General features: G+C 40.6%; 1 protein-coding gene across 8 annotated transcripts in view; it reads left to right on the forward strand.

Moving 5' to 3' along the window:
* Positions 1 to 26101, forward strand: part of GRB10 (growth factor receptor bound protein 10) — a 150367-nt gene that overhangs the window by 25075 nt on the left and 99191 nt on the right. For 6 of the 8 annotated variants that reach the window (XR_012623396.1, XR_012623399.1, XM_074825355.1 and 3 more), the window contains exon 2: positions 12360 to 12457. Coding sequence is in view for 5 of the 8 variants with exons in the window: in XM_074825355.1 (XP_074681456.1) it covers positions 12407 to 12457 (51 nt within the window). In the remaining 3 variants the exon portion in view is untranslated. Of the gene's footprint in view, positions 1 to 2376; positions 2489 to 12359; positions 12458 to 26101 lie in introns of those variants that run through there. The other 2 variants (XM_074825369.1, XM_074825405.1) reach the window with 2 other exon arrangements.

Below are 26101 nucleotides of genomic sequence, written 5' to 3' on the forward strand. Positions count from 1 at the left end.
TCTGTCTTGTGTTTTGGAGGGAAGATTTTTGGTTTTGTATAGTTTAGTTAAATGTTTAGTTAAATGAGACATTGCTCATGAAAATTGTGCTGCTTATTTTAGGCTATTGACTTATGAGGAGTTGGACTAGAAAAGATGTGTAGGTAAAGATGTTGCAGGAGACAAATGTGATAGTTTCCAAGCCATAGTGTAATTCACCTAAGACCAACAGTGCCCTAAAGAGGAGAGAATATCAGGTGAAATTGGTGACAAATTCTGTGGTACTGCTGCCCATTTGAAGTGAGGAGCATGGAAATACTACAAACCAGGGATTGCTGAGATCTGTAAGAATCAGGTGAAGGAAGTATTTGCCACCTTCCAATGACAAAGTAGTGTGAAAGCCTGTGATAAGTATTTGTGTAAAGCATACAGTTGCATGAATCCATCTCTTCATGCAGAACTGGGTTTTAATAAAATAGTGCTGCTGGTTAGTGAGGCTGAAATGAAAAGAGTTTTCAGATGCATCTATCAAATTGATTGTATTAATGATGAGTGAATGCTTTTATAGATTAAAATTTAGATCAAAGGAACTTGTTTGAATTTTTATTTCATCAATTAACAGTAGCAGTTGGAAATTTCAAATTTCCGATATTTAGAGAGGTTTTTGCAAGACAGCTTACCTGCTGCTTCTTTGGGTTTTGCTTTTTTTATGTTTTATTACACTGCAGTGTATTTTGGGAAGGGGAGAACTTCTTGGAAGAGCAAAGCATGAACAAAATCTCTGCCTCAAACAGCAAAGGAAATTCAGGGAAGGGAACTGAGCTAGATTTTTTTGTAATTTTTATTTTTTGTGAGATAGAGCATTCACAATGCTGAGTTCTGCTATGTCAGCTGAAGGAGTTCTCTTGCATTCTGTACTGCTGCTAAAGAAGCTGTTCATACGTTTGAGTTCACATACACATATGTAAGTGCATGTATCATATATGTATAGACACAGAGTGAAATTAAACCTAAAAGTTGCTGGGAGAAGCTGAAGCTTTGTCAGGATTGACTTCTGCAGTATGGAGACTAAAGGTCTGAGGATACTGTGGGACTGGTCTGGCGTGCTGAGAGTTTGAAGTTAGTGATGTAAACTGGGGAGGGATTCTTCTGGCTGTTTTTCTGCCTCTAGATCATGGATGTTTGCATCTGAGCCAGTTTTCTAAACTCCCTTTGTAGTCAATAGAGAGAATCAGGTGCACTAGTGCTATACTTCACTGATTAAGGGGCCTCTTGAGATCATCTAGTCAAAACCCCAGCTTTCTCTGACCTCTTCTAGATAGCTGCCATAGAATGAGATGAACTGCACGTAAGGAGTGCCTGTTTCTCCTCACTGACTGATGTGGCAGTGCAGGAGTATACATTTCCCCTGCACCCTGAACACATAGCACCACATAGGGTATGTGACTTACTCTCTTCATATCCTGTAATAGAGTTGTGGTCAGCCCCATACATAGCCTGGATGTTGATTTATTTCTGTGGGCAATGTACTGCAGGCCTGTAAAACGATGTTGCGGATGCTTATGTGCCGCCATCTCCCTCCTTTCTACTGCTGCCAGTACCAGCTGGCCAACCTCGGAGGTGGAAGAATGCAGATGGGACCTGTGTGTGGGTTCCAGGCTTGGAGTATAGGTATTTTGTGGGTTAAAATACATTGGTACGTAGGGATGGCACTTTGGCTACATCTGGAGCCTACGCCCTTGGAGAACAAATGTTTCCCTTCAGCCATTCTGTAGTCTTAAGGTTAACTAGGGATGTTTCTTGTTTAACACATATCTAGTTAACCTTCAGTGCTGGTGACGCTCACTGTTTCATGCCTGTGTTAAATAGTCTTATAAGGCCTGAAACAACAGATTTCCTTTATGACACCCTGAAAGAACAGGGAAGTAGCTCTTAATGTAGGTGGCTTGGCAAAATATTCTAGTCAAGTCAAGTATTTGGCCTGCTACCCAGCCTTCGATATGTAATCTTTGGGTGCTGCCAAAATACCATTCTAATTAAGTTGACATAGTCTATGAAGCCTGGGTGGTATTACTTCAGTTTTTCTTTCCTGTGCTTTCCAACACTGTGTTTTGAAAGGGTTGATGGAAGATGTGACACTTGCAACCTCACCAGAGTCTTCATTAAGCTGGGATTTTGGTCACCTTGTGACCTTCAGGATCAAAGGAAGGAATATTCTCTTTCTTCCTCTCTCTGCAGGTGCAAGTTAATAGCAATAAATAAGTGTACACTACTGTACATGGAACATGTGATCAGTTGGCTAGACTTCAGCTTTCTGTTGAACATCAACACATTAACCCTTCTACAAAATATTAACCTATTCAGTAAGTTTATTTTCTGTTTTGTTTACACTTAGTTGGAAAAGCTATGACCTGTTTGTCCCAGGGTGGTATACTTGCAAGTAGGTCAACATACTTGCTTTTGAGATGTCTGCTTGAAGATGTTTTCGAGGCCTGAAAAGCATGAGGGGGTAAGAAAGACTTTTGCATTTCCTATCTCCTTTTTAAATTTTTTTTAATTCCCAGCCTGTATTCAAGAATAGAGCACCAGTAACATTCTAGTTGTGTCTTGAAAGTCAGGCACTGCTGCAGCAGCACTGATTGCCTGCTGCTAACTGTAAGCCACCCATGGATTTGGAGCTTGCGTGTTGCATAATACCAGTAAATGCTTCTGAGATTACAAAATGGTCTCTGTGCTCTAAGAAGAGATTGTTGTGATTTGTTAGTAAGGCAGTGCTAAAATACACGAGGTATCTATGACATCAGTATCTTAAAACCGCAAGTAGTTTTTTGTGATTGAGTGAGTGTACTCTGGCACTGCTGGTGCTTTATTGAACAGGAGTGAATGAGTGCAACCTCCAAATTGTATACTCCAGGCTGGACTGGCACAATTTTAATGTTCCAGTCAATCAAGGGTGTAGGCAGTGCAAAGGATAACCCAAAGAAACCTACAGCAATTCTTGCACTTCTTTACCATATCTGTCCTGAATAGACAAGGCTTTCTGTCTTAAGAGCAACACAGTATTGGGCGGAGTTGTCTCCTTGCACTCTTTGCAACTAGAAGCAGAGCTGGCCATCATCTGCTTGCTTGATGTAGTCCAGGGCTCGCTTACATGGTTGAGTTACTAATGGCTTTAATGAGTTACCCCTTTACCAGCTATACTATGGTAACTCCTACCCTGCTGTGTATGAGAGGTGAAACGGGTTTGCTTGTGTGTTTTTAGTACTATTACTCCTTAGCTGCGTTTCAGCAGATCTGTGGTGTCTTTATCTTAATTGTTTGAACAGTTGAATTCTTTAGAATAAACTGTATTTGGGAGTATGCCACTACAAAATTCTTTGGAGGATGAATTAACATACTGTTGATATTGGGGAATGCATCTCTTCTCACAGCGTGTAATTTGTTCAGAGGCGAAGCAGAAAGGCTTTTGAGTGTTCTAACCGTGCAAACAAGAGGTGTATTGAGAATAACCTGTGCACTTAAGTGTACCTCTTATGGTATCTTTTTGAGATACTATCTTAGTGAGTAGCCTGCTGTTTGAATTGAAATGTCTAAACTTGCCCTTCCAGCTTCAACAGTTTATATGGTATTAGACAATGTAAATAAACTAGTGCTTATTCACTAACATAAATTATAGATAACTGTAAAAGCCTCTGTCACTTGATTTGCTTTAAAAACATGAGCCTAAATAAAAGCTTTTGATAATCCTAGTTAATAACTCTTAAAAAAAAAATCTTGTACTAAGAGAACAGCAACATGTACACTTAATGTGTTAACTATTGGTATTAAACCCTGTAAATCATCAAAATTAAAAACCTATCTAACGTCCTTGCTCCACAATGATGATTTTTTTAAATCCAGGAAAAATATTTTAACCCTGAAAACTTTAGAGGGCAGGAGAAGCCTAAGGAAGAATGTGAATGGTATTGATAGATATCTACCTGTAGCTTTCTGTATGCAAGTACGGGTTTTAGTTTTGAGGTGAGTTTTATGGTCAGCACTCTGTAGCCAGGACTGTGTTAGGAAAACTAGCAGGTTTGGTGAGAAGCTTTACTGTGCCCCCTGCATAAATCTTACCAAGAAGGAAACTTCCTTGTGAAAAGCATCCAAGCAAAGAAAAACAGACTGTGAATAACTGTAATGATTGATGAATGGATCATTTGGATGAAACAGACTTAAAATGCTTGAAAAACTCATCAGTGGGTCATGTGATAAAAGATTGCCTTTTGTTCTTTGTTTCTTTTTTTAATATATGTATTTGTCTTTTGTATCAGTCAGAAGGTGAGGAAAGGCTTCTGCACCTTCTGGAAGATTCTCCTCCAAAATGAAGGAGTGTTGCAGTGAAATGAGGGAACAGAAGACGGGAACAGGGTATAGGTGCTGCAGATTGCTCCTCTATGAATTTGAGAGTCCCTCTGTCACACCTTGTGTATATGTGTTTCAATCATTTGCTCTCCTAACTTTTGTTGTCAGGGGGCTGTAGAAGTTAGAGCTGTGGGGAGCATTCTACCATCTTGTCACTTTAGTAAAGGAAAGTTGAGTGAGTTGAGTAAACCTTTCCAGTGTAAAGTTTGGGGATAGGCATGTAGGTTAAGCTGTGGTTTCAACCAGCATCTGGAATGATCTGACTTTCTTCAACAAAAATGCATTGTACAGAGGCTGATCTTGCTCTACTCATATAGGAGTTGGGTGGAAAAATATCTCGTGTGTAGTTTACTCTGGGTTGGGGGTCTAGAGCCACGGGCTTTCAAATCCCACCCCTATGCAGGGGGAAGGACCATTCACACCAGTGGCAGGTTGAAAGCATAAAGGCTTATTAGTGTGGTGGATGCAAAAAGCAATGTTTTGGTAAGTACACAACAAAAGGAGACTTTAGTTGGGTCAGTACCACAAGGGAAAAGTGCCTTCTAGAAAATGCAACTTTATATTCTGTTTAGAGACTTACCCGAATGTTTATCTTCTGTGAGATGCCTGGAAAGCATTAATTCTCACAGACATGCAGTAGGAAAGGTTTGCCAGCTCCTAATGGCAGTAAACAAAGAAAATGAAAGTTCACAGGTTGCCTGGGCCAATGTAATAGTTTGCTGCCACTGGAAAGAGGCGATCCTGTTTGCTTCCCTTCTTGCTCATGCTCTCCTGCCATTCACATTGTGCCAGCTGAGCCGCTTGTCAGATCTAAGTTTATTGCACTTGCTTCCTTAGCAGAAAACTAACCCAGCAAAACAAATGAGTTTAATTAACACAAGCTGAACTCATTAAGGACCATACATGGCACAAAAGGGGGAGAAGAAGGGAGTGCCATGAAGTTGCTGGAAGGAAGTGGAGGAAGAAAGCAAAGCAAGGGCTGGTGAAGAGAGTGGGATGTCTGTCCCGTTCTTGGCAGTAACAAGCTATTAAATCATCTTAACTGTTGTATAACTTCACTCTAAGTCTTCAGGTTGGGTAATAAAAGCCTAAAATAACAGAAGGAAATAATTACTTAGACTTCTTCCCAAAATTACAAAGCTTTGGATACTGTGTTATGAGAAATGTGACTAGACTGTGGAGGGGGGAAAAAAAAGGGCAAGAGAAAGACAACACAAAGGATAGAGGCAGTACTTTTCAGTTTTCTGGAAGTGAAGAATGTAGAGAGGAAGTGCATATACAGAATTAGAGACCATTAGTCACAGCATTTTCAGATGAAATTGTCCTTGGGCTGCCTCACTGTGCATCTTGTTCCAGTCATGCATCTATGGACCTGCCCTACTTCTGCATATGGTTTGCTGATGGGATTGTCTACTGTATACTACATAGTTCTTTATTTCAGTTTCTGCTAACATTTTGTTTTGACTCGGATACAGTCTGTTTAGTTGTCAGAGTTCCTGCTTCAAAGCTATAGATTTAGCTATTAAGAGGCAGAAGAGGATTTTTAGTGATCAAGGGAGATAGTGAAACTGCAGAGTTTCATAAATATTTCCAATGTTCAGTATAGGTTTGTTTTTTAAACTGGAATACTTCCTTCAGGAATAAGGGGAAAAATCCTTACTTAAATGGGCTAGGTGCAAAGTAACTATTTTTCTCTCAGAACTTCATGCTTGCTGTCAGTGAAGCAGCCCTGTCAGGTGGTGAACATGAATTCACAGGCTATGAGTCTTGAGGAGCCTTTTCAGAATTTTAAGCAGCTTCAGGAAACCAAAAAATGCTGAACTGCATATATTTTATTTAATTTTATTTGGCAAGACTTGAAGTGGGATGGCATCAGCTCTTCTGTGCTTCTTCTGAAGTATGTATCTGTTTTGGCTTTCAAAAGCCTGAATTGCTGTTGCCAAGATTCTTCACTTTCTGGCAAAATTACAATGGCAAATGGCTTCCTTTACAAGGTGTAATATTTAGACTAACAGCTTTGCAATTAAGAATGGCAAAGAGAATTATATTCCCATTTTTTATAAGACCAGATTTTTTAGTATGGAATCGTGGGAGTGTTTGGACGTAACTGAAGTGCTTTTGATTGATGATTTATATTTTGAACAGTGCTATTCATTTTTGTGCGCAACACTCACATGAAATTTTAACTAGAACAATGCTTTGTTTTCAAAGATGTTCAAAGTATTACTCTAGGCAGTTGCTCTATATCATAGACTTGCAAATGCCTTTTGGGTACGTATGTGTGACAAAATGTGTGTGCGCATAGCAACCCATGCAAGGGAAGTGGGAAGAAATTGGGAAATCTGCAAGTGTTCTTAAATATTACCTGCTGCTGATCTCAGTAGGCCATCAGGATGTCGGCCATCATGTCATTAAATCTTTTGCGGTTGGAGAGTGTGATGGTGTTCTGGAACATTCGGGGAGGTGTTTTGGAGGCAAAAGAATTTGTTTGAAGGGAAGTTGCCTAAGTATTAGTTATCAGCATGGGAAAACTGGAGACTTTGGGTGTGGGGAGGGATGTTCAGAGCTGGGAAGAGAAGCAAGCATGTGTTTGGAGTGAGTAAAATGAGGAAGTGGACAACAAAAGGTTTGTTATGATTAATCGAATTCTCCGACTGCATAACAGAGCAATGCTGTGTTTCTTGTGCAGGAAGCTACCAGTATTGGTTTGAAGTCAGTCTTTTGGTGGTATTTGGCAGCCTGCACTAATGAACCTTTGAGTCCTGTTGACCAAATGATCACCTTGCGGGTGGAAGGCATCCTCAGTCTTGTAAACTGACAGAGTCTTTACTGAAACCACCACCAAAAGAGGGGAAATTGTTTTAGAAATCCTTATACATACTGGTTGCTAAAGCTGTGATGGAGCCTGGTGGCAAATGCGTGTGCTGCTGAGGATACTATAGCACCTAGTCTTCTTGGTCCAGCCAGCTACGGGATCCGGTGGCACTTTCTTTCCAGCCCATGTGGTCAGGCTTCCTTCTTGTGAGAAGTTGTGTGGATCCTGTCCTTGCATGAAAAAGCACATCTGGGTCCCGCAGTTTAAGTGCAGCTGGGGACACTGCTAGCTGTCAGGTCTTTCAGCTACAGAAAATTCACTGACATGCCTCAAGCTGCTCGTATCCAAATGTTATTTCCATTGTAACTATGGCAATAAGAGTAGACTAGTAAGAAAGTATGTGTATGTGTCTTCATGCCCTGTGTTGGTGTAGAGGATTGCTAGATGCATCCATTTAACCACCTTATCTTCAAGCCATGCTTCAGTGAAATCTATGTGTATGTATATATATGTAAACAAAAATAAATCATAGAATGGTTTGGATTGGAAGGAACCTTAAAGATCATCTAGTTCCAGCCCCCCCTGTCAGAGACAGGGACACCTTCCACTAGATCAGGTTGCTCAATGCCCCATTCAATCTGGCCTCAAACATTTCCAGGGAGGGGGCATCCACAACTTCTCTGGGCAACCTGTTCCAGTATCTTACCACCTCACAGGAAAGAATTTCTTCCTTACATCTAATCTAAATCTACCCTGTTTCAGATTAAAGCCGTTACCCCTCATCCTATCCCTACACTCCCTGATAGAGTCCCTCCTCATCTTTCCTGTAGGCCCCCTTTGAGTACTGGAAGGCCACTGTAAGGTCTCCCCAGAGCCTCCTGTCCTCTAAGCTGAACAACCCCAACTCTCTCATCCTGTCTTCATAGAAGAGCTGCGACAGCCCTCTGATCATCTTCGTGGCCCTCCTTTGGACTCGATCCAACAGGTTCACATCTGCAGAAAAAAAAACCAAAACACTTTCCTAGATGCTATGAAGTAGTGGGGAGTCTGGAGCCAGGTTGGTGGACAGTTGAGATCTTGCAGATTGCTCTTTGTGTGGAGCAACAAAAGTGGGTCTTTTTTCCCTGGCTCTTCAAGATGTTAAATTATAAGTGTGGTAGAGTTGACCCAGACAGTCTTGAAGGTGATTTAGGGGAGAATATTGTATGATCTCAGTTGTTTTAAGACTTCGTTCTAATTTCTTATAAAAATCCAGGTTTGGCCTGCTAAGCGTCATGCTGTACTGTGGGGAGAAATGAAGTGGTGATGCTGAATGCCTGAGAGATTGAAAGAGAGGGAAAAGATTTTTTTAACCTGTATGTTAAACCTGAGATGTTGGAGAAAGGTCTTCAGATATGTCAAAATCTAAGGTTATATTGAAGCTTTTTTTCCCCTCCCTCTTCCATAGTTGTTCAGTTAAAGCAGAACATTACAGAAGAAAAATAATGAAATATCCAGAACTTGAATATTATTCAACAAATTTGTTAAGTGACTTTTCATAAAAGAGCATAACTCCAGTTTTCAAGAACTCTGGAGCTTGTCTTGCAACTCTGCCAGGTTAAAATATTTTCTCTTTTTTTTTTCCTCCTCCTGTTCCTAACTAATCTGCAAGCGACTGTGTTTTAAAAATTATTTTTCTCCTGAATTTAAAGACTTTGACAGATGGCACATGTAAAACCTGGAAAACTTCCTGAATTGGCAGAGTGACCATACCCTTGCCATCTCTTCCTACCGCAGTATCTGTAGGTGCGTAGGCTGTGTGTGTTTCCAGAGTGCTGGGTGAGATACCGTTTCCTCTGCTGGGAATATGCAGAGAGCAAGGGATAAATCAAAAAAGCATACCTGGTGACGGGCTTAATTTGCAGTTAATAGATAACTTAATCTACTGGTTAGGTAGGTAATTTGATTGTGACTAGAAACAACTCACTTGGAGCAGTAGTAATCTCCAGGGTGCATACCTGCGACGTTTTCCATGCAGGATGAGTATCAATCTTTGTTTATATGATGCGAGTTGGTTTAACACTTTGAAAGACCGAGGCATCAAAGCTACACCTCACAGTAGACTGTTCTTTAGGCTAGAGAATATCCTACTGAAACCTGAACTTATGACCTTAGAAACTTGACTTATTGTGACTGTCCTTCTTTCAGAGTCTGTCCAAGGAAGACCTCTTAAGCCAATAAAAGCACATGAAGTTGCTTGGTTTTGAATGTGCACAGGCCGTCTGGCTCAATGCTTCATGACAGTTCTCACCACTGAATGTCCTGAGTTTTTTACCCGTCATTGACTACATAGCTTGTTTTCTATTTACAGTCCTTTGGAGTTTCCCTCCTCCATCTAAGGCATTTTAGGAAAAGGGCAGTAACTTGGCACTTATATATCTCTTTGCGATTTGTGCTGTATAACTTGCATGGAAAGAACATGCAAGTCTGTATGCAGTTATGGTCTCTGAAGAGAACTGACATGCTAAAAATCATGTTTAAAGACAAAAGCAAAGCAAGCTGGTTTTTTTCTTTTTAAATCCTAGTTTTTATCTGCTGAATACATTAATTGGTATAGAGTTCTGTCGCTATAAAATTTATTACTCGATGTGGTGCAACAGGGCCTTAGATCTTAAAGGTGAGCAAAGGCTTTTTGTATTCCTAGGGTAGCACTACTTTGATAAACTGCTTTTAGACAGACAAAAGAGATGTGATCTTAAATCAGTGTTAATGTGTGACTGACCAGGAATGATATCATCTAGAGATTATTGCTTTCCTCTGTTTCTGCAGTGTTAACAAATGAATACTCAAGAATGTAGCAGTGAAGCAAATGGGTCTTGATAAATTATGCAGTCTTGACTCCAGCTATTGTTCGAGGTAATTTATGTTCTTCCATTGGCGTAATGGGGCTGTGGCATAAACTGCAGCACTCCCTGGAGTAGACAAATTGGTCTGGTATTGTTTAGGAACATATTTAATCTATCTTGCTATAAGTGAGTTGGTGCCTTTTGCTGAAACATCAAAAGACCAGTATTTTGATATTCAGGCCTAAATAACCTACAGTTAAATTTACAGCAGTTTGTTCCTTTTTCCTGTTCTCTAAATACTGAAGTGATAATAAATGTAAAACTCTTGCAATGTAAGGCTGAATTATTTTCCCTTATCCCTTTAGGTAAACTTTCTTTAATCTTGGTGGGTTTACAGGCTAATAATACAGTTCTCTTCCTTCTTCATGTGTTGTACCAACTTCAGAACTTCTATTGCAGTGCATTGCCTAATTTCACTTTAGATGTACTTACAGAAGACACTACTCCCCGAAGTGAAAAGCTGCCTTTTGATTTTGTTTTCTTTTTTTATACATCAGCCAAGATAAGAGATTTCAATAGATCTGTGCTTAATTCTCCCAGAACAAACTGGGTGAATAAGGCAAATCTTGCTCTGAAAATGAAATCTTCGGATCCATCTTGAAAACTGACTGCAAACTTTTAGGTGTGGAGTAGGAGTTAGATGGCTGTAGATCACTGTTTATATGTTTAAAGACTAGCAGCAGTGCAAGTTTGGTATCATGACTGTAGAGTTAGACATTTGAGGTGGTCTTCCCCCACTCTCCCGCAGTGTGAATCCTATAAGATTTTGGTTTTAAACTTAAGTAAATGCTATGGGAAAAAAACATCTAGAATACATAATTTGATTTATTGATTTATGCATACTGGGTTAAATAGATTTTCAAACTTGCTGTTGCCAAGATCAGTTTCCTCCCAAGGTAACCAGCTAACATGAACTGATCCCAGAAAGTTGCTACCTTGGAAAAACTGCAGAAGCCAGTAACTCCTTCCTGGAAAGTAGCTCCCAGGAGTTTGCCTGCCTTTTTGATAGAGGAGGTGGCTACCATGTATCAGCCAAACTTATCCTGGAACTAGATAAAATAACGCTTCCTTGATGAGTGCATGTTTATGTGGACCACAGGCTGCAACTCCTCCGGGAGCAGTTTTTCCAAGATGGCTTTTACCCTTGTTCATGACTTAACTGTCTCATAAATCTTTCTGGGAACTTTGGTTTGGTGACAGTTCATGTCTACTAGAGAGCAGTGGGTAGCCGGTTTAAAACTCAAGGCTCTTGTTTTGAATACATACTTGATAATTAACAGTGAACAAGACGGGAACTCTCTTGTGGTAGGGGTAAAAGTTCTGGCTCTGCTTTGCAGTGCATGCTCTCTCCCCCGGTCACCCTTTTTTTCATCTGCTTGGAGGTGGCATCACTTGTCTTACACTGCAGGGATGTCTCCAGCTGAATGCCACTGGTTGGGAGAAATGCTGGGACCAGCAAATAGTGCTTTATGTATTTATATGCTTTTGTTTAGTTTCCTTTATTATGAAGCAGCAGTTGAAATCACTTTCTTGACATTGGCTTAATACTGCCTTCTCTTTTGTCATTCTTAGTTCTTTATCTATATGCACATCTAAGTATGTTTGCAGTAGACTTCTTTTCAAGCTCTATCTGATCATGGAAGTGATGTTTAAAGGAAACACTACTCACCTTGCAAAGTTGCTGCTAATAATCACTCAGAAGAGGAAATGGAAGACTTGGATGCAGATTTGCATGGGACACCCTATTTGATATATTACATGAGAATAAAGTCATGAGAGAAAAGGCAGGTGGGAAAGGGTAAAGGGAAGAAGTTGTGTAACTAGGTGTTGAAGACTAATGCTACATAATGATCTCGATCTTATGGGTCTTTTCCAACCTAAATGATTCTATGATAAGTGTCTGTCATCTTAATTAACTCCCAGGTTTCAATGTTTTCTTTCCACAATTGAAAACATAGCCTCAGTTGGTGAGAGCCAATCTTCAAATGGTTAGGGTCTAGGTGTGAAGAGAGTCTTGTCTTTTTTGCCTGGACTGTGGAAATAGAGGAGGAGCTATCCAGTCTGAGAATAGTTATGTTGGGCTTTTGAATGAAGTATCAGGTTGAATGTGTTTTCTAGGCTACAGACAGCAAATGTGCAGATTTGCTACTCCAAGTTGATGCAAATCCTCGCCACCTCATCTTGCTCTTCTCGGTCTTCCCCCTCCAACTGTTTTCAATAATAAGTTGATGAAATGTCTTCAGTATGGTTTCTGACAGTTTGTTTGTACTCTGCAGGTCCTGTGAAGCAGTAGATGTAATTTGAAGAAAATTTGAAGGAACAAATGGCTTTAGCTGGCTGCCCAGACTCCTTTTTACATCTTCCTTATCGGATAGTAAGTTATGAAACTGCATGTTCCTGTCAGCTTGTAGCATCATATTGCTGTGTGCCAGTGATTGATTGTGCATTCAAACTTTTCATCAAACTGCTAATAGCTGTCTGGCAATTCTCTGGGTTTTGCTAATGTTTGGGAACAGAGGCTCTGTTACAATCCTGTATTCAAGACCTGCTGCTGAAAAAAATTGGGTCACTAATATATACTGATTAAGATTTGATATCTGTCCTCAAAATAGCCAGTTCATATTTGGGAGAAGGCACTTGTTTCCAAAGAAAATTTGCAAGCTACAATACCAGTGAAATGCCTTGCCTCAAAAAGTATCAGTGTTTGCAAAATGCTATATTTGTAGGAACAAAGGCAGAGATTTTTACACTTGGTTAGATCCAGTGTTTGTCGAGTCATTATGCTGTATCTAAGCAGCCAATATGGCATATTACAAAGAATATATTAAAAAAACCCCTTAGCTCAATTTAAAGGTGCTAGGCAAAAATGCACTTAGAAGTTATCTTCCCCCCCACCCCGCCCCAGGCAGTTGTGTTGGCATAATGCATGCTTTGGTTTTTTGATGGTACTGCAAATTTGTTATTTTGCACATGGCCTGCTTTTTGCCCTTTTTTCTTTTGCTTTCGTAGTGTGCTTACCACCCTAAGGATTCAGTTATGATTTTGGGCCCTGCAGATACACAAATAATTAAAGAGTATCATATGACATTGAAACCTCCTTCTCTTTCTCCCAAGAGAAACATTACTAGTAGTGATTACCACAGTCATGCTACTCATTTGAAAGAAAAGTAAAAAACCAAACAAAACAAAAAAAAAATCCCCAACAAACCTCTATAGGGTTTTGTTTTGTAATATGCCAACTTACAATTTTTTTTTTCCCCCACAGGGAACTTAAATTAGTTAAAAGGCTAATGTTAGTATATGATGAGTTGTCAGTTGAATGTACCTGAATGCTTTTCCTGATAACACGAAAAACATAACGGTTCCTTTATAACTGCTTTTGCAGCTATAAAAATAGAATGGACTCTGAGAAATCGGGTGTCCTGAAAATCTGTTACTATACTTGGATCTATGATTTTTAAAGACTATGTGAATAGATGTGCCTGGACTTCGTAATTTTGATGCACTGTGAAATTATGCTTCCGATTCATTTAGAGCATCATCTGAGTCATGATGCGAAGCTGAGGGAGAGGAGAGCTATGTAAGAAAAACTTGACATTGTAGGCAGTCATTTTTGAGCTGCAAATTCTTTACTGAATGTCAAGCTTTCTCATGAAAATAGTGTCTTTAGTGGTTCATAAGCAGTAAGAATGTGAATTTGCCTTCATACTTCCCCTGCTTTTACAAACCCTGTAGATAATCTGTTGTAGTCTGGGGCAGTCAACAGACTAGAAGTGTCAGAGCAACATGGGGGATTTAAGATGATGGAAAACTCCCTGTTAATAAATTATTTTTGGTCATAGCTTACTGTGTGTTAACTATCCTAAGTGCTTGTAACTGGTTTAAAGACTAGCTTTGGAAGCCCATTCACAACTACTGTGCCTTCTGTCAGAAGTGAAGTTCACGTTAAAAAAAAAAAAAAAAAAGAAACAAAACCTGAACATCTGTTTTTCCACCCCTACTAAATCTGACTTAGAAGCTTTCATCAACTTGTCTTTCAAATTTGGCTACAGTGCCAGTATTGTGTTGGTAGAGGGCTGAAAGAAGGTTAAACTAAATATGCTCTAGATTAGAGTGTGAAGAAATATTCTATTTTTTTCAGTACATTTTCTGACTTAATATGAATGGAAGGCTATAGAGATCATTCCTCCAGAGTCCCCAAGGTTGGGACCTCTAATGCTGTAACTTCAGTGTTTAGAATAAATTAACATGTTGGAGTTTGGGATTACATGCAAAGCAGACAGTAAGAGAAATGAGAACCTGGATAAGTGAATATGCACTACAAAGTATCTTTTAGGATGCCTTGTTGTCAACCCCCCTCTACCCTTCATTTTTCTGGTTTTGGGGAGACGGGCAAGGTATAGTTCTCTGACTTTCTTACTGGGTTCTTTGTTTGCAATGTTTGCTGCTTTCAGAAGCTTTCAGGTCTTGCTTAAGAGTGTCTTTTTTTTTTTTTTTAAACTTTCTCAGGAGTTAGCACATAAACCAGTCACACTGAGTACATTCTCCTAGAAACAATCTCTAGCTTTGTGGAAAAAATCAATACTACCTTTTAGTGGCTTTCAGGAGCCCCTTCCAAATTCTCGAACTCTTCAATAAAAATCCGGCAGTGAGAATTGGCAGTGTTTGTCTTCTGTTCCTGGAAATTCAGAACATAGTCCCAGAATTTCTCAGAAAAAATGGGATGATTTTACTGTGTTTCCGTTCTTTTGCAATCTGTAGTCACAACAGTATTTATGCGCAGTGACTTGAACTCTTGGGGAAGATTTAGTTCTTTAACCCTTTGGTACATGAATTGTACAAGTCTCTGACATAAATAACAAAAGGATGGATTTTTCTCAGTTTCTGAAGATAAAATTCTGGGCATGTGGGAATGTTCTGTTCATCTTCTATTTTCTGCCTTCCATTTATTTTCTCATAACCAAGATGCAGGCATGTCTTTATTAATAATTAATAGAGTTTGTTTTCAGAGAGCTGAGTTCATATTAGTGAAAGGACTTGTTCACATCATACTCATTGTCTAACTTGGCATAAAATGCACTACAAGCACTTGGTCACAAAATAGGGAGAAAATGGAAATTGCTTTCTTCTACATCTACAGAGCTGTGGATTTCAGGTTTGCTAATAGTCCTCTTGACCAGATAAGAGAGCAGAATATTGCACATCATAATTGAGAAGCTTTGTGCATTTCAAGAATAGGGAAGTAAATGCCTAAGAGAATTATCCAGTTAGAGGCTAGCTACTGTAATAAAAGCCTCCTTTTAATGATGTCAGATTTGTGGATGTGAAGATGATGTACTGCTGTTACTACAACAGTCTCACTTCCTTGCCTTCAGCTGGAGCAACAGCTAGACACAGGTTCTCCAGGTTTTAGTATGTCAGCTTTGATCCTTCTTTTCAGTAAAAATGATACAATCGGTTAGAAGACATCTTTGGAGGTCATCTGATCCAAGTCCATGGCATATTGAGGTTATACTTGTTTTCCTAGACTGCTTTGTCTCGGTGAGTGTGGGTTTTCAGGAGACTTGCTTTTTACATTTCCAGGGATTGTTTGCTTTGGGTGGTTAGAGAGGGCTTTTGTTTTAGCAGGGGAAAAAAAAAATATCTTTAATTCAGAATTACCTTGGTGGATGCCATATTCCTCATCCCTATGAAATCTAGAAGCCTTCTGTGTGACTTAGTCTTATCTCTGCCACTTCAGAATTGAACAGTTTGATATTTGGTGTTAATATAGGTATACATGCTGCTGTCCATGTTTGCGTGAATAAAATATCTTCCATCCTAAAAAACACAGCATGAAAAAAATCAGCTGCAGAATTTGTGTCCAAGTAGACTGAAAACCTATGTGGGAAAGTCTGTCAAGACCTATGTTTTGGCCCTTGTCTGTCTGACAGTGTTTGAAAATCTTGGTTCACCTAGCTACTGACAGGTGTTTATCAAGACTTATAGGGGTCTTTCTTATGATTTGTGGTGGGTTGAACTTGGCTGGATGCCAGGTGCCCACCAAGCTGCGCTCTCACTCCTCTCCTCAGCTGGACAGTGGAGAGAAAATACGATGAAAGGCCTGTGGGTTGAGATAAGGACAAGGAGAGATCACTTGCCAATTACCGTCATGGGCAAAAGAGACTTGACTTGGGGAAATAAGTTTCATTTATTAACAAAATCAGAGTAGGGTAATGACAAATAAAACCAAATGTCTTCCTCCCACCCTTCCCTTCTTCCCAGGCTTAACTTTACTCCCCCTTTCTCTACCTCCTTCCCCTGAGCAGTGCAGGGGGGCAGGGGATGGGGGTTGTGGTCAGTTCATCACATATTGTCTCTGCTGCTCCTACCTCCTCAGGGGGAGGACTCATCACACTCTTCCCCTGCTCCAGTATGGGGTCCCTCCCACAGGAGACAGTCCTCCATGAACTTCTCTGGTGCGAGTCCTTCCCATGGGCTGCAGTTCTTCATGAACTGCTCCAGCGTGGGTCCCCCACAGTGTCACAAGTCCTGCCAGCAAACCTGCTCCAGCGTGGGCTCCTCTCTCTATGGGTCCACAGGTCCTGCCAGGAGCCTGTTCCAGCATGGGCTTCCCACAGGGTCACAGCCTCCTTTAGACACATCCACCTGCTCCAGCGTGGGGATCCTCCACAGGCTGCAGGTGGATCTCTGCTCCACCATTAACCTCCATGGGCTGCAGGGGCACAGCCTGCCTCACCATGGTCTTCACCTCATGGGCTGCAGGGGAATCTCTGCTCCGGTGCCTGGAGTACCTCCTCCCCCTCCTTCTTCACTGACCTTGGTGTCTGCAGGGTTGTTTCTCTCACATACTCTAACTCCTCTCTCCTGGCTGCTGTTGTGCAGCAGTTTTTTCACCCTTCTTAAATACATTATCCCAGAGGCGCTACCACTGTTGCTGATGGGCTCAGCCTTGGCCAGCAGTGGGTGAGTCCATCTTGGAGCTGGCATTGGCTCTGTCAGACATAGATGAAGCTTCTAGCAACTTCTCACAGAAGCCACCCCTGTAGCCCTCCTGCTACCAGAACCTTGCCATGCAAACCCAATACATGATTTTTAAGATTCAAAATAAATGGTGGGTTAATTTATTCTCATTAGGCTTAAATGTACAAGGATGATGCTTGTATAGAATTTGGCCCAGAGTTTGGGTTTTTCATGCTAATGGGGCAATATGGAAGGACCGGAGTGCACAAGCAGGCTTTCAAAGTCTTTGGGCATAGCTGAGTGGAAAAAACACCAGAGGCATTATTGCATTGCGTCATTCTTCTACATATTGCATGAAGAAATGAAGCTGAAATGTTGCTACTGCCAATGCAGAAAGTCATCAGATTTGTGAAATATGGTGTCAGTCAACAGATATTTAGTTGACGATGCTCTTGTTTTAACAGCTTACATGTATGTAGTGTAGAGGGTTGACGGACTGCAGCAGACATAAAGTACAAAGCAGTGAGAACATTAGTGAATGTTTTTACAAGATGTTGCCTCCAGTATGAAGTTATGAAATGTGTCTCCCTGAGTGCAGACTGCAAATGTTTTTTACAGATAGAGTTGATGCGGCTTGGTAGTTTTGTTGAAGAACAACTGGAGCTGGATTTCTAGTCTCTCTGTTTTTCCTGGAAAGAAACAGGTTTGAAAAAAATTGTCCCGGAAGGAGTCGTTTTCACTAACGTTGGAATAAAAGTGTGGTGCTTGTGTCTTAAGAAGGCCATTGGAAGTGCACTTGCCCCCACTATTGTGTGTCAGCAGAATATTGTATATGAAACAAATTTTTCACGTTATTTTGCATCTCACACTAAGTTTTTACACAATTGATTAGTTTCTCTTCTTACAAGAAATACCTATCGATTACTTTTTTTACTGTACTAGTTTACCTTTCTACAATTTCAACTGAAAGCCTGTACTTAACTGTTTGCACTTCTACTTTTGCATTCTAATTTACATGGAAATTGACTGGAAAAACGTGAAGTCTTTTTTTGAAGGTGAATGTGAGCAAGAAATTTCAAGTGTCTAGGTCCACATTTTTCAATTACAGAAGATTTTTCAACCCACCAAAAAAAAAGACTCAAAGCACTCTAATGGTCAATCATACCATTTACTAATTGTATTATTACCAGTAGTGGTGAGGAAGCAATGTAGATGTTGCAAATCAAGTGAGGAAATTACAAGTGAAGAAGCTTAATTTTGCATCTTCCTTTTAATGGCTTCATGCTTATGCCTGAACAGTAGACTGAACCAATCTTCTAATTTTGTTATGTCATATGCAAGCAGTCTCTTAAATCCGTCCCTTGATTTAGCTCTGGTTTTCATACATGTTGAAATCTACAGTTTACTTTTTTTTTTACTTAAGAGAAGGCTGAGGGGGGGATCTTATGAGTGTATATAAATACCTGAAAAGAAGGTTCAGAGAGGACAGAGCCAGGCTCTTTTTCAGTGGTACCGTACCAGTGGGAGGATAAGAGGCAATGGGGCAAACTGAAACACAGGAGGTTCCCTCTGAATATTGGGCAACACTCTTTCACCATGAGGGTGGCTGAGTGCTGGCACAGGTTGCCCAGAGAGGTGATGGAATCTCCATCCTTGGAGATACTCCAAAGCCATCTGGACCAGATGACCACCAGAGGTACCTTCCAACTTCAGTCATTCAGTGATCCTATGAAAATCAAAAGCAATGGGTCTCTTTTAGGTTCTGACTTCTGTGCAACTTTAAGATGCCACTTCCAGATTGTAAACATACCTACGTAGATAAAACCAGACCTTTTTCTGGAGTTTTCTCACAAAACTTCAGGAGACCATTCTGAAGTAATGGTAACAATCAGTTTAGCAGACTATAGCACCAAACTAAATCCTGTATATTTTTTTCTTACGAATGGGATCTTTTCTGAATGAGTAAATACTTAACAAGCTGTTTACCAACTGGTTATTTTGGAGAACTACCAGCATGAGTGTTTTCATGTTAGTAACAGCTCTCAATGGAAGAGAGAAGTTCATGTACTAGTCCTAAGATAGCTTCATACTTCAAATGTCTGTGTAAATATAAGAGAACAGAAACCTGAAATATAAGAGAATGGAATTTTTTTAAAATTGGCTTTGTTATAGTCAACTGGAATTACATTAACGATAGTTTGGGGGTGTGTGTTTTTAATGAACCTTTCTCCTACAGATGTTCTGTGCTCTACATATGTGTAAATAATAACCACTGGAGAAGATTATTTTGTTTAAGAGGAAAATAAGATTGCTGTGCTTTTGGAGCTGTCACTTTTCAAGAAAGTGCTGTGGCTCGGATAATTCTTAATGTTGCTGTCCGTGCCAATTGGCTCAGACAGGCCTTTTCTATCCTTGGAAAAGACTGGAAATATAATGTTGTCTTATACTTAAATATTTCCAAGAAATATATCTAGATACACACCTTGCTAAAAGTTATGCCCAGTAGATTTTCTTAACTTACACAGTCTGAAGGGAAACTGATCAAAGGAAGGACAGTATTCCATAAGCACTTACGATTTCTTTTTCAACCTTAGGAAAGGGGTGGGGGTGGGGGAGGAAGAACCCAAACCACTGCCCCACAACCAAAATCCCGTGATTCTGCATTCTTAAGTTGTTTAAGTGTGGTCAAGTCTGGGAGGAGAATTTTTCCATTTCTAAAAAGAAACTGTGGGTACAATTTCCAAATTTATTGTTAATGTGTTGTCTCATGACAGGGATCATCTTGTTTCTACACTTGCAGACCATATACTTGTAATGCTATAGCTGAGTTCTCAACTGAAGCTGCTGATTCAAACAAGAATGTATAGCCTATGATGACTTTGATGGTAGACGTGCCACTCTACTTTGTAAAGCTAGGGATAAAAATATCAAGTCCACCTAGCACTAGCTATGACTGAAAAGGATCTTCACCTGCTTCTTTTGCATCCTCTAAGAATTTTTCTTTCCATTTCTAATATAATGCAGTCTGACATACTCTTTTTAAAAGGTCTTCCTGGGCGCCCACAAAACTCTGCCACTTTTCAGGTATATCTTTCATTCCTACTGTCGCAGGTACGTTCCCTTTGTGGAGATGTGGGATGGAGAGTGCGGCATAAAACAAGGACTTCGTTCTTGAAGGATTGGCTTTGCTTTTTCAGGATCGACTTTTACAAAATTGATCAGCTTTCAGGAATCCTTCATGTAGAAAGGGCTATATTATTGGTATTAATGGCCTTTTATGCTAGATAGTATTGATATTTTAATCTAAGGCACTAAGATACAGTGTTTTTCTTTCTGGTTTTGAAAGAACAACAAGCAATCAAAGGTAGAACACAAATGCCCAGTAAAGCTTTCAGGCTTTACTGCTATTTTAAGATAGCCTTGGCTTGCGTACTGGTAAGACCAGTGTGCATATTTGAAATTCTAGCCTCCACAATGAAAAGACAAGCCTTCGGAAACAGCCAGTGGTTTTGGAGCATGCTTGTTCTTTGCAAACTGAATGTTAAACAATGACTTAAGACTCTACTACACACTGGCTGTAGCTCTTGATGTCTTACACACTGGCTCCATTTTTTGACATAATTTTGGCAACTGGGGGAACCTGGCAATCCTTCATGCTAGAGGCCTTAGCTGTAATAAAGCGCTTTAGTTATTAGCACAAGTAAATAGTTGTCCATTTGTGCTTCATTAATGCATATTAGTCATACAGTAAATACTGTCATGCTGGCAAGTTCCCCAGAATACTGAATACTTCTTCACAGTTCAGGAGGGGGTTTCTGACAAAATGATGTCGGCACCTTTCTTGAAGAAGTTCTTGAAGCTATTAGTGTAGAAGAGTGACAGACCATTATTTCAGCTCACGTGGGTATTTGTAAAACTGATACTTCAGTGGAGTATTTTTGATGAATTTTATGCTCTGCAGTAGGTCCTTCTCAAGTTTGCAGTTAACTTTTCTACAGTCTTCAGCTATATCTGAGGCAGATTGTTTTGGGCTGTGGGGATTACAAATGAGGTGCCTACTTTTCTAATGAAAATAATTAGATATTCTAAAATCCTGTAAGATTGTCCAATATTGTAAAATTTTAACTATATAGTTGAAGAACCTAACAAGTGCAACAGTGTGAGGAAATCGGAAAGTAGCACAATGATCCATGATCTGTGTGCTTTGTTTTTTTGAGAGATAAGACCCTTAATATAGACAGTATAAAATTGTGAGCTGAAATTTCAGGTATGACTTGTTCTTTGGAACAGCCAGCATAGATTTACCAGTTGCTTCTTTTGTCCTTCGTGTGCCTGGCAATTACTTCCAGGAGGACTTGCCAGAAACTGGGCAAGGCTGACCAGCTTTGGGTTCCTCATATCCTCATCCTTGCCCATTTTGAAGATGAATGTAATTTTTTTGCCTCTGCAGTCATCAGGATCCTCTTCTGATCAGTGACTTACTTTTTGAAGATAAGAGTGAGTGGTATTGGCCAGCTTCCTTAGCACCTTCTAACACATCCTATCTGGTCCCAGGGACTTGGTCCAGTTAGCTTATGTGATCCATAACCTTCCTTTGCTGTGAGCAATAGTTCAGTTCCCCAGATCTGACACTATGCTCAAAGAGCTCGGAGATGCGAGGATGAATTTTACTAGGAAAAACTGAGGCAAACAAATCATTCATCTTTTGTGTCCTTAGCTGCTGAGTCCTGTGCATGACTGAGCATTAACTAGACTAATATTAGCATCTTTTTGTCCTGGCTTACCTGTAGAAACATTCTTTGTTTTTTTTCTTGGCATCCTTTGCTTGCTCCAGCTATTCTGCCTGGGCAGTATCTCCATATTCTTTCTGTGTAATTCTGCTTTGACCTCTGTGTTTCAGCATTTGAGCTGAGGCAAGAGTTGCCTGTCCATTCACTCTGGCTTTCTGCCATTCCCCTGTCACTTTCTGCACGCTGAAATGGACCATTCTTGAGCTTTGAGGAGGCTGTCCTGGGAGATCAGCTTGTTGTCCTGGGCCCCTTGGTCCTTCAGAGCAGTCTCCCATGGGAACCTGGCAGGCAGATCCTTGAGCAAGCCAAAAATCTGCTTTGCTGCAGTCCAGGAATGTAATTCTGCTAGCAGTCTTGCTCCCTTGGCTTACTCTTGTTACCTTCACCTCAGCGTGGCATCAGTCTGCCATCAGCCTCTGCCTCCCCAACTGATTCCTCTTTGTCCATGAGTTGGCTTTGTTAGCTTGTTGGTCAAGCAGAGTACTTCCCTAGTTGGCTCACTGATCACTTGGTGATGTGAAGTTATCTTCAACCCACTCCAGAAATCTTTGTAGTGTCCAGTGCTGGCTGCAGCTGGAACTGCACTATTTGTTTGTGAGTGGGTCAGAAATGTGATTTAGCTGATTTGCCTTCAGTTTCTCCCCATCCCATGCACCTGGCAGCAAAAATGGACTTGTTTGGCCTAGGCAAGGCAGATACTATGAGTTTTCATCTTCTCCAAGATGATGGGTGCTTCTTTTGGAAACAAGCATTGAGGTGGAAAACAAGGGACTTGCCAGTGTGACAGACACAAAGGAGAACCTCAGGGTGCTAGTCAATATCCCAGGTGCCTCCTGGCCTACCTCTGTCCTTTGTGACTTCCCAGCCAAACTGTTGGTACTCACTCTCCTGTCATGGTACCCTCCTGTCTTCCATGGTGTTTACTTTCTCTCCCAAGGTTTATATCCAAGTAGGCTGTATCCCATGTTGCCTTCTCTGAGGATCTACTGCCAGCCATATCTCCTCAGAACCATCCTTGGGGCAGTCTGGGGAAGCTCCCCCTCACCAAGTGGCTTGTGAGCTTCCACCCTCAGGTCTGACTGGTGCTGCTATCCTTTGGTCACGAGTGCACCTGGCTTCAAGTCATTTGGTGGGGATGGGCATAAGGCAGTAGGAATCCTCGCTAGATGTTCACCTTTCCTCTCCACTGGGAACCCACTGCAGAAGAGATGCTGCTCCCCACACCTGGTGTGTGAAGAGGCAGTTGCAGGTCAGGAAGTAAGGGCTGACACAAGCCTTGAAATGCACAAACTGCTTTATTGATTGTAAAGAGAGCATGCCTAGCCTGGCAAGACTAACATCTCCCTTTCCTGCCTGTGGGTTTTCTGTCTCCTCCACCTCTCTGGCAGGGACCTGAACTGTCCAGGATTTCCTTGAGTAGTGGTGGTGTGGAGGCTGATGGAGAGTAGTGCCTGGGGGAGCTTGGGAGAAGACATTTTGGCCCTCTTGGAAGGAAATCCCTGCCTCTTTCTGGAGGACATCTTGGCAATGGTGATGTCAGGAGGAAGTGACTGTACCTGGGGCTAGTTCATCTCTATGGACTCTCTTTCCTAATCAGCCTCTATGTGCTCTGGGTCTCCTGCCACCTGGTTGAGTGAAGCCCTTTGGTCCTTCATAGTCCTTCTGTGTGCTCTTACTGTGTTCCCCCTCTACATATTCTTCTTCCAGAGCCCCTCTCTTGAGCTTATCCTTCCTTGACTAGCAGGGAAGCAGGAACTCTTTGGCCAGCCAGGAGTGGTTGCCATGGTCATACCACCATGACTGCTAGTCATGACCTGTTGGAAAGATTTCTGCAGAAGGTAAATCTAGGATCATGTTACATACATGTTCCTCAGTGTCGCGTGTTATTTGTACTTGTTAGATCATTTCAGTTAGTCTCTTGAATGTGGCAGATACCCATTTATTAAAGGAACTTACAGCATGTTTACCCATCCACACATGCACACTCAATTTATATGAATTTTTTTCCTTTTAAAATTCTTGACAGGCTCAGAATTTTAAAAACTAAATATTAATGTTAAGATTTGAGGTAGTCACCTTAAGCTTTTTGTAGCTAGATGTGCTTGTAGATCCTGTTCTCTGAGGTGAATGCAAATTAAGACTTCAGAGTGCCCATTTCTCTACTTCTGGCCATACAGAAGTATAAGGCAGTGTGTTGTAAGTTTGATGGGAAGAATGCCTTCCTACCTGTGTGCTGATGAAGTTTCTGCATTAAATATGTGGGGTTTTTTTATGACATAGGCAAATCATTAAGCAAGTGTGCTAAAGATGTTATGAAAAAGGCATCTCTTAAGATCTTGTTTTTTCTGGAGTCCTTTATGTCCTCAAAATTATGACAAACTGCTGGCTGTTGAACATGAATAGGCTGGATGGTTTGGTCGCAAACCATAACTGCTATGCTGGATGAGAGCAGATTGGAAAAATAGTTTTCTGACAGCATATCTTTTAGAGTATGACTTGCCCTGAAGATTAGAATAAACCCAAACCCACAAGACCAGAAACTTCGCATCAACTGTCCCACTAGCATCTTTTAGAATAGGGTTATTGACACAATAACATGCGTTATTAGGATGCAAGATTACACACATGCTGTCAGTATTGTGGTGGTGTGTTAATGAATTCCAGGTAATTTTCCACAGTTAATTTCCTTGTTTTAGCTAGATGTAATGGTTTTCAGTTTAACTGTATCTAGAAAGTGGCTTGCTTCTGAAGCCTAGTTCAAAGTTCTTCTCTTTTCTTCCTCATCCTATGATTCCTTTTTTTTGATCTCTGGTTTGGCTTTAATCTCAGCAGGAATCTTTTCCACTACCTTTATTCCACAGATCTGCATTTTTGGGTTAGAAAGAACAGCTCAGAGCTGAATAGCTCAAAATAGAATAGCTGTAAAAGTTACCACCCTGAGCCCTGGAGTTGATCACTATCTCAGCTGAAGTGTGGTACCTGCTCATGTGCAAGCTGCTAGCCTCTTGAACTGCAAAGTAAACAAGTCATATTCCACACCCCACACGCTCATCTTCAGCAGTGCTTTCAGGGAAGAGAAAAGAGAAAGAAAAGTGTTTTAAAGCCACTTTAAAACTGATTGAACAGCAGCTCATCTGATTGCATCCTATCTTCCTCGGAGTGAACAGGAGAAATACATTTGCAGAAATGTTCTCATGGTTAGTAGCTAGTGTTTCAGCATTGCTAAAGCCAGCACAATCAAATCTTGTGCACATGGCAGTATTAAACTGCAGGATTTCTTGAACTTTATTTCTGGCTGCCCAGTTTTGCAATCTCTGAAACCTCTCCCCATTTGGATACCCTGTACTTGGGTAGGTCTTGCTTGGGATGGTTTGCTTGTTTTGGTTCATGTGCTACCTTGGCAATTTTTGGCATGCCAGGCCTTTTTCCAGTAGCATACTGGTAATTATGAAAATTCTTTGATCTGTTGAGGCCTTAACATAGCCCAGTATTCAGAGGATTTGTGCAGAATTAATGCAGGTCCTGCTGCTAACCACATTGAAGGGTTGCAGTGTATGTTCTGATGTGCTGTGGGTTACTTTATTGGATGTGTCCAGTTGGTCTTAGCAAAAAGTGGAGAGAAGCTGTACAAAATCAATGGTCACTTGACACATGCTGTGAACAACTAGTTATAAAACAAAACAAAACCAAAACCTTCCAAGTGTGAAGAGGTGATTGACATGCTTGCTTTTAGCAACCAGATTTTTTCCAAGTGCCAGTTTGCACAAAAACTAGAGACACTTTGTATTGGGTTTCCTGGAACAGCTTGCAACTTTACATGTAATCTGTTATTATTTAAATGCAAATTGCTGAGCTTTTGCAAATTTTCTTCCTTTAGAGAATGTGAAGTCAATAAAGATTTTCTGATAAAGCCATCTTCTTGATGCAGGATAACTGACAGAGCTACCTGCAATTAGCTCACTTTCCTCAAGGAGGAGAAAATATGGCAGCCCCTACATTGAGAGATATATACACATATATAAACATATGTATTTATTAATACTGGAACAAGTGTAGCAATTAAGTACATTTCATGCTTTACCTAGATTTTTGAAAATCGGACAGAGATAGGTAAAGTATCCAGAGCACCGAGAGAAGTTCTCAGGCTAAAAAGTACCTTTGAGCTGCTTGGATTTTACTATAGTCAAACTACCTACTACTTTTTTGTATTCTGATTAGGACTCTGGAGATGTAGAACATACTGCAAGTTTTCTTTATTTGGAGAA

Source organism: Strix aluco, chromosome 1, assembly GCF_031877795.1.
Source record: "Strix aluco isolate bStrAlu1 chromosome 1, bStrAlu1.hap1, whole genome shotgun sequence".
NCBI lineage: Eukaryota > Metazoa > Chordata > Aves > Strigiformes > Strigidae > Strix > Strix aluco.